Source organism: Rosa rugosa, chromosome 2 (genome assembly GCF_958449725.1).
Source record: "Rosa rugosa chromosome 2, drRosRugo1.1, whole genome shotgun sequence".
Taxonomy (NCBI): domain Eukaryota; kingdom Viridiplantae; phylum Streptophyta; class Magnoliopsida; order Rosales; family Rosaceae; genus Rosa; species Rosa rugosa.
Genome location: NC_084821.1, coordinates 45,824,754 through 45,843,969, shown reverse-complemented (window position 1 = coordinate 45,843,969; position 19,216 = coordinate 45,824,754). Strand labels below are relative to the sequence as shown.

Here is a 19,216-nt window from a genome sequence, read left to right as displayed (position 1 = left end):
CAGTGAAAGAAAAAAAAATTTTGAATGTCTATTGGGGGGCAATAGACGACTATTGGGGGGCAATAGACGTCTATTGCGGGGCAATAGATGTTTTAAATTGATGTAATCTCTTATTTTTTTTTCGTTAATTAAAGTTTTATTTGTCTAATTTTAGGAAGATTAATTTTCATTCCGGCAAACGAAAGTTCTATTGGGGGGCAATAGACGTCTATTGGGGGGCAATACATGGCTGATAGTCGTCTATTGGCCCCCAATAGACGTCTATTAGGGGGCAATAGACTATTGGGGTAATAGACGTCTATTGCCCCTCTATTAGGGGGCAATAGATGTCTATTGGGGGCAAAAAAACTTTCCGGTGAGATTTTCAACAAATTCCGGTGGGCGACAGCCGGTGACCGGATTCCGGCGAAAGTTGGCCGGAATCCGGCGACCGGTGACCGGAATTCGGCGAAAGTTGGCCGGATTCCGGCGGCCGGTGACGGGCTCCGGCGAAGTTTCCTATAGTTTCTCTCTCTTCTATTCTCTCTCTCTCTCTCTCTCTCTCTAAGTAAATAAGGGGTGAAGGGTAAAATGGTATTAAAAAAAAATTAAAAACAAAAAAAAAATCTTAATGGGGTATTAGGGAAGACTCCCTTAGAGTGTATTGGGTAAGAGAGAATTAAAAAAACTCAATGGGGTTAGTGGGAAAAAAATCCCTAGAAATGGGGTAAATGGACAAAAACCCTAAAAATAAAACAATTTATTTTGGAGACTCAATGCTTTGTAATCACTTGCTCTACAAATTGAGCTACATCCCTAATATCCCCACTTTTATTTTTCTATATACTCTTATATGTATTTTAGTCTTATGATCAGAAAGGGTAGTGACACACATATTATTTTTTTGAGAATGATATAATTACATTATAAAGAAATTTAGATAAATACATAAACATAAGTATTTTGTTGCACTAAAAGAAAAAAAATATTTTGTTGCACTTTTGGCTGCCTTTTATAAATCAAAATTGTGATTTAACAGCATAATGTGGCTCACTTGATTGCCAAGTTCATTGTTCGGAATAGTTGTTGTCATTTTTGGTTAGAGGAATGGCGTTCTTGGCTCATGGATTGTATTGATAAAGATTTATTTGTCATCTCTAGCTCATGGAGTTTAGGCATTACGTCCCTCCTGATGTATTTTTCTTTTAGTTAAAAATATAGCAAATTACCATTAAATACATTTTTAGCCCACATTTTACTACTAACCGGCCTGTTTTCTTGCTTTCTCATGCGGTATAGTTTCTACTTCACGCCCAAGCCCATGCGGCCTAGTTCATTCATTTTTAAATTTCTTTCAGTTAACAAGTAATTACTAAATTGCCTTTTTCATAGTTTAACTAACTGAAAGATCAATTCAGAGTTTTTGACAACTCCAGCAAAATTGAAGACGCACAACTTCGTCGCACAGCTCAACCAAGCCCATCCTCTTTATCTATTGCAGTAACCTTCCTCTTTGCCATTGCAATTAATCTGTGTATATGATAAATGCAAATATATGAGTACTGACCCTCAGTAGTTTACTAACCCTCAATAGTGTACTGACCCTCAATTTGATTAAGAAACCATTATAGCTTATAAGAATGCAAAAGACCTAATAAAAATATCCTCAGAGTTGCAACAAATCAATGACCAGAATTTCAAGCACAAAATAAAGACTAACAACAGTAATAAAATCAAATATCCACAGAGCCTATAGGTAGACATAATTGCAGTGACCCCCTCCCATAAAGTAAAGCTAAGAAATCTGTCTAAAAATGCAAGCTCAATTGAACCGATAATAGATTTGAGTTGAATGCCTCATGCAATCAAGCGAATGCAATCATGAAGCTAAAACTATTGATCCTCATAAATAAACATAAAAATGAGGTTGTAACAGGGTTACTGACCCTCAATAGGATACTCACCCTCAATAGTTTACTGACACTCAATGGGATTAATAAACCATTATAGCTTATAAGAATGACTTTCGTACTAGAAAGTGGTAGCTTAAAGAGAACTGATATTTTTCACCTAATTCCATTACCAACCACTAGTTTCGTTACTATCAGGCTGAATAGAAATTTTCGCCAATCATATTGCAAAAGAGTACAAGCTATTCACCTAACTTAAGATGCAATGATTGAGAAGTCAAAACTAAGAAACTAGAGCACCCAAAAAGCCATGCAAGCAACTAAAAAGAACAAGAAATCATAGAATTAGAATCACATTTAATATAACAAAAGAGAACCGGATAACAATGGAATTTGCAAACTAGAATGGCAAAGGGTAACATGGAGGAAAGTAATTATTGTCTGTGAAGAAGCATATCTACAAAAAAAGTGGTTCACTAAGTAAAGAAAAACCAATTCAGTAATAGACAGACCATAGCATTCATAAAGAGTAGCAAGCAACAAAAACAGGTTTCTTCATATTTATGACCTTCACTCAAAAGCCCATTGATTAAGGCTACTAACCCTTAATACCCTACTTACAGAGACAAATATCTACAGAAATCAAATGATACAGAAAGGATTTGCAGAAATTTTCAAGCAAAAATTTGCAGAACTCTCAATTTCACCATCAAATTAAATAGACAGGAATCAAACAAAGGATTTCCAAATAGAAATCAAATAGTTCACACTAAGAAAAACAGTAACAGAATTCACAACCAAATTGAGCATAATCAAATTTCTAAACCAAAATCCTTTACCTAAGGGAGAGATTATGACAAGATGAGGCTGAAGGAAACTGGAGAATCTGAAGGATTTGACAGTGTTGAATGCAAAGCCGTTGATTTTGATGAAGGCGGAGAACCGATGATTGTGATTGAGGCCCTACTTCGTGCTGCTATACTCACCTATACAAAATTCAACAAAAAAAGCACAAAAATTCAGACTATAGCTACTGACCCTCAATAACTAGAAATTTCTCTACTGACCTTCAAGCCCTAACTTCGCAGGAGCCTCGCCGCCAGAGTCTCGCTCTGTTGCTTTGTCGCCGGAGACTCGCTCTCTTACTTCGTCGTCGGAGTCTCGCTCTCTTGCTTCGCCGCTGCGACCAAGCCCTAGCTTTCCTTGTGATTGAAATTGAAACGAGGTGAACTGAAATGAAATAGGTCGAGCCAGCGTCGACGGTATTTAACGTAATTTGTTGAAAACTATATTGCCCTTTCTGTCACTGAGCTTTATAATGATTGACGACCCGTTAATTTTAATAAACCGCAGGGGCTTCACGTTTTAGATTTTGCGCATGGTAAAAAATCAATAACTATTGTAGTTTTGGTGTTTACTTCTTAAAAATATGCGCAGAACTGAGTCTCCTAGATTTTTGAATTACAAACCCATTTTCATAAATAAAAAACAAACACAGGGACTGTAACGTCGTCGTTTCCACAGCGGTGCCAATCTCAAAGGGCTCGTGAGTCGTCCCTCACTTCTCCCAGTAATCAATTTCTCCTCCAAAGATTCATCAGAATCTAACCGCTTTCAAGACGAAGAAGACGATCCTCTGCCCTCTTTTTCTCTCTTTCCGCTTTCAAGGTATGTACTTCACCCTAATTCTCTGCCCTTATTTATCACAAAACCTCAAATTACAGCCCACAATTTTGTTAGGGTCTCATTTTTCACGGTGGTGTTGTTGTTGTTGGCAGCCTGAGACGTATCAAAACGATGGAGGAAATGCTCGCCGTGATAATTTCCATGTTCCTCGCCTTGGCGTTAATTCCACTTTACCTATGGAAACGCCGTCAAGATTCTCGATCGCCCAAAGATCACGACGACGAGCCTCAGGTTTAGTTTTCGAAACCTAATTCTATTGCGATGCGGTTGTTTAGGTTTCTTGAAAAAATTAGGCATAGGGTTTTTGTTGTTGATTGAATGCTGTGGAGTGTTTTTGGATGTACTGTAATTTTTGTTTGGTGTGATTTGTTGTTGATATTAGGTTGCTCAGAGGGAGGCTGTGGTGCGTCCGGCCGGTAATCGGGGGCGGATGCGGAGGAGGCCGGCTGCTGGAGCTAGCACATCGTCAGCCGCGGCGGCACTGCCTGTTGAAGGTTTGTGCTCGGCTGTTTTCTTTTGTTTTTTTATGTTAACAGCTGAAAAGTGATTAGAGAGTGAAAGTGTGTTGCGCATATGCCAAGAGAGGATTAGTTTTGACTGATTAAGTAGCTCAGTGTTAGTGAGGAAAGCATTGAAATAGATAGCATTGTGGAAAACTAAAATGTAAATAATGCATTTGTTAGTGGTGGAGGTAAGAACAAATGAGGATTATTGGGGAAATGCAGTTTACTATGTTTGGTATAATTCCTTATGTACTCTGCAAATGTTGAGAATGTAGTATTGTGTCAGAATGTCAGATGAAGTAATTATATATGTTTCTGAATAAAGAAGTTGCAGATGGAAGTGATGAGGAAGGTGTTGAGGACGAGACTTATGAAGCCAAAGCTTCAAGGAAAAAGGAAAAGAAGCGTCAAGAGCGGGAAGCACAGCGCCAAGTATTGTTTGTTCTCTTACTTCTTCGTTTGAAAGATTACGCTCTCTCTTTCTCTCCTCCTGTCCTAATTTTTCTTAATAGTAATTGTATCTGTGCCATGAATGCCAATATGAAGATGTAATCATAAATTTGTGAACTAGTTATGTACAATCACTTAGTTGTATCCTTCTATAATAAGATATAAATTACTGAAACACGCAAACACATTTATGTAATGATTTCTTTTGGGCCTTGATGTTTCTTTGCATTTTGATTGTTTCATTTGCTTTGCTTTTTGGTGCAGTTGACACACCAGTAGTTTGTTTTAACAAGTTCCCTTCCTTTGTTTAAAGGCTGAACAAGCTGCACGGGACTCGAGGCAAACAAAACAAGATCGCTATGCTGAAATGCGGAGGAGGAAAGATGAGGAACGGGAGGCACAAGAACGTCAGCTGGTGTGTTGATCACCCTGTTTTGTGTTAGAAAATAGATGTGCCTTTGTTTATTTCGAACTGCTAGTTGAGTTACATCCATTATTTTATAGGAAGAAGAAGCCAAGGCTCAGAAGGCTAGGGAGGAGGAAGCTGCTGCATTAGAGCTCGAAAAGTGGAAAGGAGAATTTTCTGTAGATGCTGAAGGTACTACTGAGAATGAAGTGCAAGATGGACATCAGAATTTGCTTTCTAATTTTGTGGAATACATAAAGGTAGGTTTTGATACTGTATCTGTTAAACTCATTTGAAGATTCTGTTTATTGGGTTCACATGAAAACTAGGGATGAAAATTTGCAACTGAGCTGGAATTGTAGTTTTCTAACTTGTCCCAGATCATTGAGACAAGGTCAACCTGGTCTTAAGCTTATTTGCTAGACTTTTCTAGTCCTAGTTCAGATTAGGTGAGCCAAGCTCAGATGAGCTGACTCTGTTTTGGTTGAACTCGATTGGAGCATAAGCTGATCCCTGAATGACCAATTTTTTTCCCTTAAGATAGCTTCACTGTTTGGGATCGTTAATGTTTTTAACATTTGTTTTTGTCATTTTATTACTTGTATGAGACTTCATTAATCAGAGGAATTAACTAGTTAACAAAGTGAGTCTTGTGGGGCGTTATGGTTTTTTAATTTGTGGTTCTGTCGTTTGCAGAAACATAAATGTGTTCCCTTGGAAGATCTTGCTGCTGAATTTAAGTTACGGACTCAGGTAATCTCTCTATTTGTTTTGCTTGAATGACATCTAAATAAACGGTAAATTAATAAACATCAGTAAATAAATTCCTAGGGTTAGTGACACTGCATCCCCCAAGTGTAGGGTGCAAGGTGTTATTGCACCTTGCACCCATTATTCAAAAAGTCTCAATTTCATAATAAATGTCAGGAAGAGTAGAGATGTTTCTTAATTGCTTAATTTGACAGGATCACTTTTTTAACTTTATGTACAAAACCAAATTCCCTCACTTATGTCCAGCATTTTATGTCAACATTAAAATGGTTCCTGCAAATTAATTGGAAATGGTCTTTGTCAACATTCCATATCCTACATCCTGCAGTTGGGGTTGAAGATTACTTTTAGTTATCTGAAAGATTCAATCGTGACTTTTTTTAACAACGGTGTGCAAAATGAGACAAAAACAAATGTCATATATTCCAAAACACTTGGAGGTGCAAAGTGTACTGCCCAAACTTTTATTCCAAATTTATTTAGTTAAGTTTATATTGATTTGTTTTTCTTTTTTAAAGTGATTAATCAACTGATTGTTGCTCTTTTCATATAAGACATGTTTTCTTTATGCAATCTATTACATATAGAAATTGCTCTTTTGGTTTCTTAGTCCCACATTGTCTTTCATTATGCCTGGTTTGGCTTCCTAATTTTGCTACACAACATATGGTTCATGCAGGAATGCATCAACCGGATTAACTCTCTGGAAAGTATGGGTATGTGCAATTTCATTTCCCCATATAATTGTTTCACAGAATGAAAAGTGACTTCCTTCAGATGGTGGAAATGCTTTTTTGTTGTTGTTATTGTTGCCCCTTACTGAGAAAATTTGTTTGCTTTGGTATTAGGGCAACTTTCTGGTGTCATGGATGACAGAGGGAAATACATATACATCTCCCAAGAAGAGATGCAAGCCGTGGCAGACTATATCAAACGTCAAGGGAGGGTTAGCATTGCACATCTTGCTAGCAAGTCTAACCAGTTCATTGACTTGGAGCCAAAAGCCCAGTTTGTTGAAGAAATCAGTATTGTCGAAGAGATTGCTGCCACTTGATCGATTTAATGTACTTTGTACATGTAAAATACAATTACTACGTAGTGTAATGGTTATTATGCACACACATGGTTAACATAACATATAACACAGAGGGTTAAGGAGGTAAGAAATTTAGAAAGCTCATCTCAGAATTTCTTTGCTGCAGATTTTACTGATGAAAACAATGAATATAACTGCTCAGAAGGGTTATCGTTTACTTTTAGAAAACTATAAAAATGACCGTGATATCTCCATCATGTTTTGTAGGTCTCAAAATGAACAGTTAACATTTGACCATTGTGTTGGTTTAATATCAGACCCCATTGTGTTAAGACATATGGCTGTATTTCCTTCCATCTATCCATCTATTGTATTGTTGTATTATTCCTTTAGGAGCTGCTGCAATCTAGTCTAATGCAGATGATTTTGCTTCAATTTTCCAAAACCCAATTTGGTTGCGATCAAGTCCTAGAGGCAGGAACAATGGGTTCGTGAAATATTTCAACCCAAGAGATCGGTGCTGTTCTGTGTGATGAAGGCGATGAAGAAGTTAAGATGAGGAAGATGATAGCTCATAGACAATCAAAATCGGGAGTGAATCTAATAAAAACAGAAAACGAAAGCCCATTGAGGATATAGAATATACAGATTAGTTAGGGAGGAAGACAAAAGGCATAAAGAAATTGCGAGGTTAGCACCGTCGCAGAGTATTTGAAAGTAATGCCTATAGAGGCGGAACCAGAGGTAGATGGTGCAGAATTGGCCTTTTAATCCAAACACTGCCTTAAGTGCAGCATTGGCCTTTTAATCCCAAACAAAACCCTAGTCCAAGCAACACCGTCCTCGACCGGAGCCTTCAACCAACCAAACAACATTGTTGAATGGAAGAGATAGAATTTGACCTAGAGCAGAATATCTGGGGCAAGCCTCCATCCACTGGCAAAAGAGATTAGCCAATGAACCCTCTCAAAGCCTATAGAAAACACCATGGGAGTTGCCAATTACGACAATAAAGAGGTAGATATATGGTGGCCTGAGCTCCAAACTTTCTTCAGCAGCACCCGGTCTCCACTCATTGTCGAAGACTCGCGTTGCCGTTTCTTGCCACGAACTTTGACACAAACCTATACCAGGCCCCAAGATCGTAACCCCATGGCCATGCAAAATATCAATTAGCGTCTATGATATCAGCGTATACAATAGCACGAGACTTCTCTATTGGAATTGTGTTTGCCTCTCCTTCTCATGGGGATCTTTATGGTCCGGTTTGGAGAGCCTTGTGGAAGGCTAAAGTCCCTAGTAAGGTGGCTATTTTCGGGTGGAGAGCAGTCCATAATCTCCTGCCTACCCGTGCTGCATTATCTTTGAAGGGTTATAATGGGGACTTACAGTGTGTTGTCTGCTCTAGTGGTGTGGAGTGTGGACACAGTGGAACACCTATTTTGCCACTGTAGTTTGGCTAGAGAGATAGTGGGAGCTCCTCCCTTTATCATTCCGGTTTCCTAATCCTTTATCATTCCTGTTTCCTCATTATCTTGGAAGGATTGGTTTTTAGAACGGGTTAACTCGATGGCATCAGATTGCTTTGATAAATTGCTTGTGTTGCTTTGGAATATTTGGAAGAATAGGAATGACAAGCTGTGGAGAGATTGCTCTAAGACCGGTCCTAGCATCGTGGCCTCTTCTATCGCTTGGTTTGAGGAGTATTCCCAGGTCAATCAGGCTACTGCATCTCTTGATCGGCGAGGACCTACGGGTCAAAAACGATGGTTTCCTCCAGCGACTGGTACCCTAAAACTGAATGTTGATGGTGCGTTCCTACCGTCGATTCAGTATGGCGGTACAGGGGGAGTTCTTAGGAATGATCACGGGGATTTTATTGCTGCCTTTTCCTACAGAGCTGAGTCTGTGATCTCTCCATTACACGCTGAACTTTTAGCCTTGAAGTATGGGTTAGAATTCCTACACGCTATGAATGTCACGAAGGTGGTCGTGGAAACTGATTGTTTAGTGGCAGTTCAGGCCATTAATTCTTTGACTGAGGATTTGTCTGAGCTCGGTGCTTTGATTCATGATATCAAAGGACTTGTAGGTGTAGTGGGAGATGTTACAGTTGGTTTTACTCCTAGGCAAGCTAACAGGGTTGCTCATCGTCTAGCTAGTTATAGTTTTGATTCAAACATCCATCTTGATTGGTTTGGTCATGCTCTAGAGTTTGTATTGGATGCCCTCATGTACGATCATTATCGTATTTAGAAATAAAATCTCTTTTCTTTCAAAAAATCAATTAGCGTCTATGAAGAACTTATTACCAGTTTTAAGTCAAATCTGCCGCCAAAACCTAGATATAGTTTCTCTGGAACTGGAACTAGAACCGTCACAAACAAGGAGAGCGATTAGCATCCTTGCCGCTCCAAATAGGGCTGGGCAGAAACCGAACCGGAGGCCAAAAACCGGCCGAACCGGCCCGGAAATGCGGCTCGGGGACCGAACCGGATGAAACAGGGGGAAAAAATTGACTTGACCGCACCGAACCGGAATTTTTCGGTTCAGGACCGGGTTTACCTTGTGAACCGACCGGAAAAAACCGGACCGCCCGAATATTTAATATTTAATAAAATAAATGTTATTTTATTTAAATTAATATTATTTTTAAATGGTTGTCGATTTGTTATTGGTGCAAAACAGGTTACACATACTCTCTTATGCACTAGATTACTCTCTCTATTCTCTAACCCTAGCTGACTTAGTCAGCCCCATTTCAAGTCTAACACATCTCTCTCGACCTTGACCACTCTCTCTCTCTCGACAGCCGCTCTTCTTCTTCTTCTTCAGTTTTTCACTTCTCACTTTCTCAGTTCTCAGAACGTTGAACTTCGTTGAACGCCGAACGAGGACGCTGTCGATCTCCGACAGAGGACGCAGTCGATCTCCGACCAAGGACGCCCACTAACGTCGCCGAGGACGTCGTCTGATCTCGTCTCTGGATGGCCTCGGTAGGGACACTTGCTTGCTTAGATTTTGAATTTCTGTTTCTGTTTCGGGCTTTCGGTAGGTGGAACTCCCTTGCTTCTTCGATTTTGACCATGAGAGCATCAATTTGACAAATTTAGTAGAGCATCAGTTTCTTTGTTTGAGAAATGCTTTTGATTTTGGTTCAATTGCTTTTGGTTTCAGTTTGTTTTCCTGTACTTGTTTCAGAAATGCTTTTGATTTTGGTTCGACTGCTTTTGGTTTCAGTTTGTTTTCCTGTACTTGGTTTTGCTTCTTCGATTTTGACAATGAGTGTGTGATAATGATTGATAAAGACTGAAACTTTCAGTGTTTGATAATGGTATTAATGGGTGTTTTGAACATTTGATAATGCCTAGAAGTGAAGCTGCTGCAAGGGAACTTTTGTACCAACTGCTACAAGTGAAGCTGCTGCAAGGGAAGCTGATTGTTTTGTACTTGGAACTTGATGTTACTGCCTTTATGTTGTTTAATTATGGTTTGTAATAACTTTAAATTTATGTTTGGTACTTTGAAGTTTGAACTTGATGTTTGTGCTGCTGGAACTTTGATTTATTGCTGTTGGAACTTTGATTTACTACATAATTTATGTTTGTGCTGCATGTTAGCTATTTGGTTTGGAAACAGGTTGTTTTTTGTAGTGTTGATTTAGTTTTGGAAATTGCTTTTTGGTTTGAAATGTTGAACAGTTGGAGCAAATTGTTGATGTTTGAATGTTTGATAGTTGATATGCAGGTTTGACAGTGTTAATGTTATTTGTCTAGTTGAGAACTTGAGATGTTGATGTCATGAACAGGTTATTTGAAATGTTCATTACTTAATTTACTGAACAGATTATAGTGGTTTATTTTGTTGATATTTTGATAGTAATGGTTACTCATTTGAGGACAGCTAAATTTGTCGACTTTGGTCGACAATATGCGAAAAAATAGAAAGTCGAACACAACCGAAACCGATCCGCACCGCACCGCAAAACGGTGTAACCGAAGTAAGCGGTGTAGGTTTTTAAAATGCGGTTGCGGTTTTAAATATAGCACAACCGAATGAAGCGGTTTGGTTGCGATTTTGGCCTAACACCGACCCGCGCCCACCCCTAGCTCCAATGGTGTGCCATAATCCTCCATCATCATCACTGATTCCATCAACCTCACCCAGACGATGTGTAGGGCCAAGCCACCACTGTTACTAGAGAAAAGATATAAGTAAACAAACGAGCTTGGTGGTAGGCGTTGTATAAAAGCGCCAACAATGTTCCTCGAAGGCCTCGAGGCTCAAGGACAAAACCTAACATCCATTATGCTTTCCATCAGAACCCTAACAGAGTTCTTTGATGACGTTTAACTTTTGTATGTTTTGTAATAAAAGAAACCCGTTAAACAATAGAAGTCATTTGAGTAGTGCTACATACACTAAAAAGTTATACAAAAAACTAATACCAAATTACATGGTGTCCTGCGTGGCATCTACCACGTCATCACTTTCAGTTATAATTTTCAGCATATCTAATTATTTTCATTTTCAAATTAACCTAAAAATATAATAATTACAATAATAAAATAACTTCCTTATCTAATTAAAAAACATGATGAGATTAACTTAGCGTAATCAGAAGACTCATAATCAAGGTTCTACCAAAACCAAGCGTATTCTAAATTGCAGAACATCTACTTTTCTCAGCAAGGCTAATCATCTTGTTGCTTGTTGCTTGCCTCAAAAGTCCTCACGGATGTAGAGACATGCAGCTTCTCCTTCTCTATTTCTCTTACTTGTTGTACAATTTTCTTTGCTATGAACTTTCCCAAGTAATCATATCTAGGACAATACAGTGATTTGACAGAAAACAGAGGAAGTGCTCTGCTTCTTGAAGACCAGTTGCTTTTGGAGCAACACAGTTTAAGACTCCAATGGAATATGGGAGATAATATTATATGGATGCAAAGATGCAAGTGTCTAGTTTAATTACCAATTGGAATCACTGCCATTGGGCACCTGTAACTTCAGATATTGCTATTTGAGTAGCTAAAGGTGAATCTAGAATTTGCCATTACATGTCTGTTGAATTCGGAAGGCCATATCTTTGGACTTGGTTGGAACTATGGAACGTGTTGTATATTATTGAAAACCCCTGGATGTCTACTTTCCAATGGAGTTGACAGAACAAGATTACGACAACTAAGGAGGGAGCGGTCCCAAATTCAGTGAGCAGAGGTCAAAAAAGCCAGATTTGGGGTGCTCCGGCAAAATGCTCTTTGTATCCAAAATATACAAAGCACAAGCACCTTTGCATTATTCAATAATGGTCGAGGCATATCTAATTGAGTCATTAGGATCTGTATAACCTTGTTATGAGAAACAATGGAAGTGGGCTTGCTCAGAATTTACCTTGATAAGTTGATAACATGCCCAGAAAATCCAATTAAGTCACCATGATAACATGCCCAGAAAATCCATAGGTAGCACAGTTAAGACGTATTCATCAATACCATCAGTTTTTTTATAAACAAAATATTAAAATAAAATAAAATACAAAATTTTATCTTTTCTGAAAGGAAATACAAAATTTTATCTTTTTTTTTTTTGAAAAGACAAAATTTTATTTTAGATCTAAAAGAATTTAAATAGAAAGCCAAGCTGGAAAGTATTAAGATTGAGATGATGATGTGGCACATGCCAAATCATTTGGTATAGATTTTTTGTATAATTTTTTGGGATCTTAAGCATTTTCCAAGTCATTTTGGGTTGTTCAATATGAAAATTACATACCCAAAATTCAAATACAAATATAAAAATGCTAGAGACCCCAAAAACTTATACCAAATATGAATCCCAAATGACGTGGCAGCTGCCAAGTAATCTCTATTGACTTGTTAATTTTCAATGTGTAAATAAAAATTAATTTATTTGAGAAACTAATATAATATTTTGAATTAAAACCCTAATATTACCAAAACAGAGGAAGAAAATGAATTAAACTCTACAAACAAACACTCAAATCCCAACAATCCGAATACTGATAACACGTACCAACAACTCCTACAATTGCAAGTCGCCAGCATCCATTTGTGATGCAGCTTCTCCATTTGGATTCCATTTTATATTTGGTGCAACTTCTCATCTTCTTTATTTGTGTTACGGAGTCTACTTCTTTGTGTTCATAGATTCATATGAATAGTAGTGTAATCAAACAAGAAAGATCATGAGATGTTTTGTCGCCCCAGACTTGCGCATCAAAAAATTGATGCTTGGTGGTGATTGACTCTCTTTCTGATTCCTCTTTTTCTTTAAAGAAAAAGTGATAGTATCAAAAACCTCACTTGATCTAAATTGAAGAACTTCTAAGCTTTTCTCACCTCTTTGAACACAATGTACACAATTATAAATAAGACATATCCATATAGAGTTAAGATTCTTGATTGTGAGAATGAGAAAGAAACTAGCTTCAAAGAATACAAATCGGAATCTGAGTCATTTTCTAAAGCAAGTGATACCAGCAAAGGTCTGGTGATGGTGACTTAATTAGTGGGATATAATGAAGAAAGTTTGAGATTTGCAGCTACTATTAAATACCTGAACACTTTTTTTTATTTTATTTTTTTTTATCAAAAGACTGTTTTTCTTTTTACTTAAGAGAAATATAATTTTGCAAAGAACATATACCCATGTGGAAATTATAGGGTGACAATATGGCATGCGCCATGTCATTTGGGATCCTATTTTGGTATAAATTTTTGGGATCTCTAGCATTTTTCAAATTAAAAACCCAAAATGACTTCTTTTGTTCAATATGAAAATTACAACCCTTGGGTATGTTAGCATCAATTTTTGTCTGAATTCAGACAGAATTCAGACAGAATTCAGATCGAGTCAACCAAGGAAACTAGAAATGACACGAAATACATGACAATATATGGTCACAAGCAAGACTTTGCTCTTTGTTTTTTTTGTCTACTATTTTTTTTCATCATTTTTTTAATTACTAGCATAAGGTTTGTTTATTTTACCACATGCACCATAGCGTAGCCAGGTAGCAGTGGCACCAATGGTTAGAACTTAGAAGCAAGACTATGTCGTTTTATGGAACAGTTTTGCCAGCTCAAACCAGCTGAAGGCCCCCAAAACAGAAATTTCTTTTTTTGTACTCAGCAACAAACTCGTTAACAAACAGTCAACACACACACGAATAAGGGTCGTCGTTTGATAACAGTCTTTCGTGTCCATGCTATTTACGTCTTGGTTTTTCCTACAAATTCTACCATAAATTAACCAGCACTTTGGCTTTAAAACAAGGCTGCGAAAATTACAAGCAAACCGAAGCTCCCGCTAAAACTAGCGGAAGAGAATTGAGCTTGACCCAATCTTCCAGTGTCTTTCTCCCTTCAAAAATTTATACCGTCCCATCTCTCTTTCCTGCGGGGTTTTACACAGACCTCCACGGCCTTCTCACTCGCCGCGTTCTCGCGCGGCCCGTGATAAATCATTATTTCTGTTTCTGATATCCAATTAGCCACAACCCTGAATAAGATTGTTTTCCGAAAAACAGAAATAACATAGAGAGTTTCCAATACATCTCAAAACAATGGAAACAAGTTCGAGCATGAAGATCCCGTGGAGCTTGTTGATTCTATTGTTTTTGGGGGTGTTTGCTTCTAGGATAGAAGTTAGTTACGGTCAAGCAGACGGCGGCGATGACGGAGGGGACGGCGACAAGCCAGCCCCTCCGCCGGAGCAAGATGACTGCGATGGCATCTTCTTGACCTACACGTTCATCTCGCGCGAGAAAGAATATCCGCACAAGAAGAACGTGTCGGCACAGGCCTGGGCGTTCAAGTCGGAGGCCAGCATCTTGAACGCCGGGTCCTCGGAGCTCAAGGCGTGGAAGATGTACATAGGGTTTCAGCATCGAGAGATATTGGTGTCGGCAGACGGGGCTGTGATGGTGGACGGTGGTGATTTCCCTGCCTCCGTTGGGAAAAACGGGACTTACTTTCAAGGAAACCCTCAAACCAACTTGAAGAACTCCATCGATACGGCCGGGGATGTCAATCAGATTCAGGCAAGGATTAAATTGAAGGGAACCCAGTTCGGCCTCCCGGCCAAGGCAATACCCATGCCCAAGACCATTCGCCTCGTCAACGATGGATATAAGTGCCCTGCACCTCGTATACGAGGTACGTACTTTCACTCATGTCAATCACATGTGCATGCAAACCTAATAATACAACTTTGGTGATCGAAGAAGCAAGATAATTCTTTTCAACAAACACCCAATGGATTGAGTCAGCGCTCAGATATGATTTGGGCGTGTGTTAAAAAATTATCTTGCTTTTTGATTTTGTGTTTTATGATTTATATCATACGTTCATAAGTCAGCTATTAAACCGTGCCGTTGAGAATATGGATTTGTTGAAAGTGATTGATGATTTATATGTTGTGTTTGATGGCGATCTGAGCAGGGAAGTCAAGCATGTTCGTTTGTTGTCAACCAGACCCAAAGTTCAAGTTGAAAGACGAAAAAGGCACCAAATTCCTGCCTAAACAGAATGGTGATCTCTCCTTCATATACGATGTAATGGATTCCTATTCAAACAACTATCTGGCCCAAGTCACCATCGACAACCTGCACCCACTCGGCCGTCTTGACCACTGGAATTTGACTTGGGAATGGCAGAAGAATGAGTTCATTCAGACAATGAGAGGGGCCTATACTCACAAGAGGGACCCATCCGAGTGCCTCTACGGCCAGGCTGGAAAGATTTACAAGGACATGGACTTCTCTAAGGTCATGAATTGTGAAAAGAAGCCTACCATCACCGACCTCCCACCGACTATGAAGGATGACGAGAAGGTCGGAAAGCTGCCCAAGTGCTGTAGAAACGGAACCATCTTGCCGACAATCATGAACGAGACCCAATCACAGGCAATGTTCCAGCTCCAAGTCTTCAAGCTTCCGCCTGATGACAATAGAACCTCTCTCACTCCACCCCAGAAGTGGAGCATTTATGGGCCGGTGAACCCTAATTACGTATGTGGACCTCCAATCAGAATCGAACCAACTCAGTTTCCTGACCCGAGCGGGCTTCAGTCTACAACTTCTGCAATTGCAAGTTGGCAAGTGGTATGTACGCGTGCGCATTGAATATATATCACCAAATTTGTTTACCAAATGATGTGTCGTTGCACAAGAATATATAAATGAAGCACTTCTAATTAGATGATCAGTATAACATGAAATGCAGCATTGGTTGCATGTATTGTTCTGAAAATTAATGGTTTTTCCAACAGGTTTGCAACATAACCAAGCCAAAGGTGCCTCGTTGCTGCGTGTCATTTTCAGCCTACTTCAGCGAGTCGGTGGTGCCATGCAACACTTGCGCCTGTGGCTGCCAGGAAAGTAAGCTACCTCACTGCGACGTAAAAGCCAAAGCAATGCCTCTACCGGGAGAAGCATTGCTTGTGCCTTTTGCCAACAGAACTGAAAAGGCGAAAGCTTGGGCCAAAATCAAACACATGGACATACCCAAAAAGCTTCCATGCGGAGACAACTGTGGAGTTAGTCTCAATTGGCACATTGACTCGGACTACCAGAGTGGATGGACTGCTCGTCTAACTCTCTTTAACTGGGGGAATGAACCATTTCAAGATTGGTTCACGGCAGTAGAAATGAACAAGGCTTTTGAAGACTATGAAAATGTGTACTCATTCAATGGGACGAAAATGGACAAGGTCAAAAACACCATCTTGTTTCAGGGTCTGAAAGGTTTGAACTACTTGATAGAAATGAAAAATGCGACCAATAATAACGACCCTCGGGTACCTGGAAAGCAGCAGTCGGTTATTTCTTTTAAGAAGACACACTTTCATGATATTAATATAAAGGGGGGTCAAGGTTTCCCATCAAAAGTTCTGTTCAATGGAGAGGAGTGCTCACTTCCTAGGGAATTCCCCAAGAGCGGCGCAGAGCATCAGGCCCGTAGTAATATCCTCCTCATCTTGTTCGTTGTAATTGCGAGTTTTGTGTTCATGACAGACCGCTTCCACTGATGGATGATCGGCAAAGGTTGTTGATTCTGGTAATACAATGATAGACTCACCAAATTAAGCTTATTTGCCAAATGATGTGATGATGTGTTCTGTCTGTGTGTAAGGTAGTATCTTACTTGTTAGAAATAAATGAGGTCCATAATGGATCCAAATTTGAATAAATATATGAAACACTCCCGCATCATTTGGTAAAGTAATATGTAGCGAGTGTAACAGTGCTCTTAATTGAATTTTGTTGTAGCTAGCTAGGAAGGTCAGTTTTAATTAATTAATTAATTGATATTTTTCCTCACATAGATACCATCATCGGTGTCCTATCTCTGCTGCAACAGGAACGATGTTTATGCAGTCAGGCACAAAAAGAATCATACGTGAGTGATGCTTGCTAGCTACCAAGTCGAGTCCCATATGCCGACGAGGAGATTGTAACTAGTGAAAACAGACGCTATGAAAAATTTGTACAAAATTTTAGTTACTTGCAGTGATTATATAACTCATGAGGATGGATTCACTTGGGTCGTTTTGTTACTAGCATTTTTTGGATTTTCATAGGCTACAACTCTAATGTTTGTAATGTAATTAAGTTCCAAAATGTTTGAATTGTCGAGTTGGAGATAACATATGGCAAAGCAATGTCAAATTTAAATAAGAAAAAGGACTGCATCACATAAAAAACAAAAGGGATAATGACCATTTACACAATTTTTGAGTAAAAATTGCCCACTTACTCCACTAAGAGTTTTTTACTCCCATTTACCCAATCTAACATCCATTGACAGTATTGCCCTCATTTTAATTAATAAATTACACTCATCTCTCTCTCAGACTCTCTCTCCCCCCCCCCTCCCCTCTTCGATTTATTCTCTCTCTCCTCCCCCCTCACCGATTTCTCTCTCTTTCTCTCAATTCGTCTTAGACTCTCTCTCTATCTCTCTCTCTCTCACATCCCTCTCCGATCTGCACGCTCTCTCTTCTCGTCGGAGTCGAACAAACGATTTCAGGAGAGTTGCGGCGTGTGCTTCCGAGTCGGAGCGAAACGAGAGTAACGCTGGAGCGGCAGCCGGAGTTTGAGTCTGGGTTCGAGTCCCGTAGATAGTGCGGCTAAAGCAAATCATGATGCGGTGGCAGCTGAGGCCTCCGCCTCCGCACCGCTCTCTCTTACGACGACGAGTCCTCCTCCTCCTCCGACTGTTAGCCTCACCATCTTTCTTGGGTGTGCAGTAATTAGAGAATTGATTAGAGGAATTAGAGTACTTGAATGTTACGATCCCGAAATTGAAGATAGATACAAATACAGATTCGAAATTTGGGCATCTTCTTCTCAGTTCTAGATAGAACTGTGAGATATATGAAAAAAGTCGCACCATGACCAGTCCAATAAGATGTTGTACGAACAAGGGCTAGCATTAGAAGGAATTTCAAAAATCCAAGCCAGCAAATATTTGCATCTTTTAACTATGTGGTACACCTGTGCCTCATATTGATCTCATATTGATAATGACCACATGGGTTTGTCAGTTTGTGTGATCAGTCATGACTTGCGGCCTTCACTCTCTCTCTCTCTCTCACACACACACACACACATGTTGTTGTATACTTGTTATATGCTTGGTTTGGTAATTTTTTTACTTGCCCAGCAAACTTTTCAAAATTGACTTGGCAATAATAACATTATTGAGGGGCAATAGTGTTTCTACTGGGGGCAATAATCATATTACTGGGGGTAATAATTATATTATTAGGGGCCAATAATGTTTCTACTGGGGGCAATAATCATATTACTGGGGGGCAATAATTATATTATTGGGGGCCAGTAATGTTTCTACTGGGGGCAATAATCATATTATTAGGGGGTAGTAATGTTCTACTGGGGGGCAATAATCATATTATTAGGGGCTACTGGGGGTCAATAATAATATTATTGGGGCACAATACTATTCTCCCGTGACTTATGAGATCTCATACGAGCTTTTTGAGAACTTCCGGCGATCGATGACCGGATTCCGGCGACCGGTGACCGGATTCCGACGACTGGTGTCCGGATTCCGGCGACTGGTGACCGGAGTCCGGCAAGGTCTCCGATGACTTCTCTCTCTATGAAAGACAAAGGAAAGGGCAAAATTATCCTAAAAATAAATAAAAAGTAATAAAAAAATATTTAATTGGGTATTAGGGCAAAATATATATAAAGTATTGTGTAAGTGGGCAATCTCTTAGAGTGTTTGGGTAAGTGGGGTTAATTAATCCCAAAATTGTGTAAATTGTCATTATCCCAAAACAAAATAATACCATACACACTTTTGCAGAAGAATGGATTGTCATTAAGAACCTCTTATTAAAAACAAATGATGACGAATTATCAGTCGACAAAAGCCTTCCATAAAAATGTAAGTTAAAACCAGACATAGCTTCACTGATACAA

The 19,216-nt window shown here is 39.2% G+C and overlaps 2 protein-coding genes, 1 long non-coding RNA gene and 1 other non-coding gene across 7 annotated transcripts; 3 read left to right on the top strand and 1 right to left on the bottom strand.

The window, feature by feature from the left end:
• Positions 1 to 1,285: 1,285 nt before the first annotated feature.
• Positions 1,286 to 3,176, bottom strand: LOC133734589 (uncharacterized). The gene is made up of 3 exons (XR_009858421.1): positions 2,957 to 3,176; positions 2,729 to 2,875; positions 1,286 to 1,509 (listed from the first exon to the last, which is right to left on the bottom strand). It is a non-coding gene; the product is annotated as an uncharacterized LOC133734589 (long non-coding RNA).
• A 177-nt stretch (positions 3,177 to 3,353) lies between these two features.
• Positions 3,354 to 7,077, top strand: LOC133734588 (DDRGK domain-containing protein 1). Of its 3 annotated transcripts, none has more exons than XM_062162210.1 (9): positions 3,354 to 3,557; positions 3,668 to 3,806; positions 3,958 to 4,069; positions 4,413 to 4,510; positions 4,842 to 4,943; positions 5,033 to 5,194; positions 5,631 to 5,687; positions 6,385 to 6,421; positions 6,554 to 7,077. In XM_062162210.1, the coding sequence occupies exons 2-9, from the start codon at positions 3,687 to 3,689 to the stop codon at positions 6,757 to 6,759; spliced, it is 894 nt and encodes a 297-aa protein (XP_062018194.1). In that variant the 5' UTR covers positions 3,354 to 3,557; positions 3,668 to 3,686; the 3' UTR covers positions 6,760 to 7,077. The 3 variants fall into 3 exon arrangements, with proteins under 3 accessions (XP_062018194.1, XP_062018193.1, XP_062018192.1); XM_062162209.1 differs by having other exon boundaries at positions 3,355 to 3,557; positions 3,630 to 3,806; positions 4,404 to 4,510; XM_062162208.1 differs by having other exon boundaries at positions 3,357 to 3,557; positions 4,404 to 4,510.
• A 5,864-nt stretch (positions 7,078 to 12,941) lies between these two features.
• On the top strand, positions 12,942 to 13,024 carry LOC133734952 (small nucleolar RNA U31b). The gene has a single exon (XR_009858697.1). It is a non-coding gene; the product is annotated as a small nucleolar RNA U31b (small nucleolar RNA).
• A 1,025-nt stretch (positions 13,025 to 14,049) lies between these two features.
• On the top strand, positions 14,050 to 17,305 carry LOC133734587 (COBRA-like protein 10). 2 transcript variants are annotated; one of them, XM_062162207.1, is made up of 4 exons: positions 14,050 to 14,921; positions 15,207 to 15,868; positions 16,036 to 16,823; positions 17,092 to 17,305. In XM_062162207.1, the coding sequence occupies exons 1-3, from the start codon at positions 14,330 to 14,332 to the stop codon at positions 16,792 to 16,794; spliced, it is 2,013 nt and encodes a 670-aa protein (XP_062018191.1). In that variant the 5' UTR covers positions 14,050 to 14,329; the 3' UTR covers positions 16,795 to 16,823; positions 17,092 to 17,305. The 2 variants fall into 2 exon arrangements, with proteins under 2 accessions (XP_062018191.1, XP_062018190.1); XM_062162206.1 differs by having other exon boundaries at positions 14,051 to 14,921; positions 17,127 to 17,305.
• The last annotated feature ends 1,911 nt before the right edge of the window (positions 17,306 to 19,216 follow it).

What these genes read in the sequence shown, in the direction of transcription:
- LOC133734588 (XM_062162209.1), top strand. Translation starts at nt 3,687, where the DNA reads ATGGAGGAAATGCTCGCCGTGATAATTTCCATGTTCCTCGCCTTGGCG. An exon ending in ATTTTGTGGAATACATAAAG is followed by an intron (nt 5,195 to 5,630) that starts GTAGGTTTTGAT and finishes TGTCGTTTGCAG; the next exon opens with AAACATAAATGTGTTCCCTT. An exon ending in TAACTCTCTGGAAAGTATGG is followed by an intron (nt 6,422 to 6,553) that starts GTATGTGCAATT and finishes CTTTGGTATTAG; the next exon opens with GGCAACTTTCTGGTGTCATG.
- LOC133734587 (XM_062162207.1), top strand. Translation starts at nt 14,330, where the DNA reads ATGGAAACAAGTTCGAGCATGAAGATCCCGTGGAGCTTGTTGATTCTA. An exon ending in CCCTGCACCTCGTATACGAG is followed by an intron (nt 14,922 to 15,206) that starts GTACGTACTTTC and finishes CGATCTGAGCAG; the next exon opens with GGAAGTCAAGCATGTTCGTT. An exon ending in CAATTGCAAGTTGGCAAGTG is followed by an intron (nt 15,869 to 16,035) that starts GTATGTACGCGT and finishes TTTTTCCAACAG; the next exon opens with GTTTGCAACATAACCAAGCC.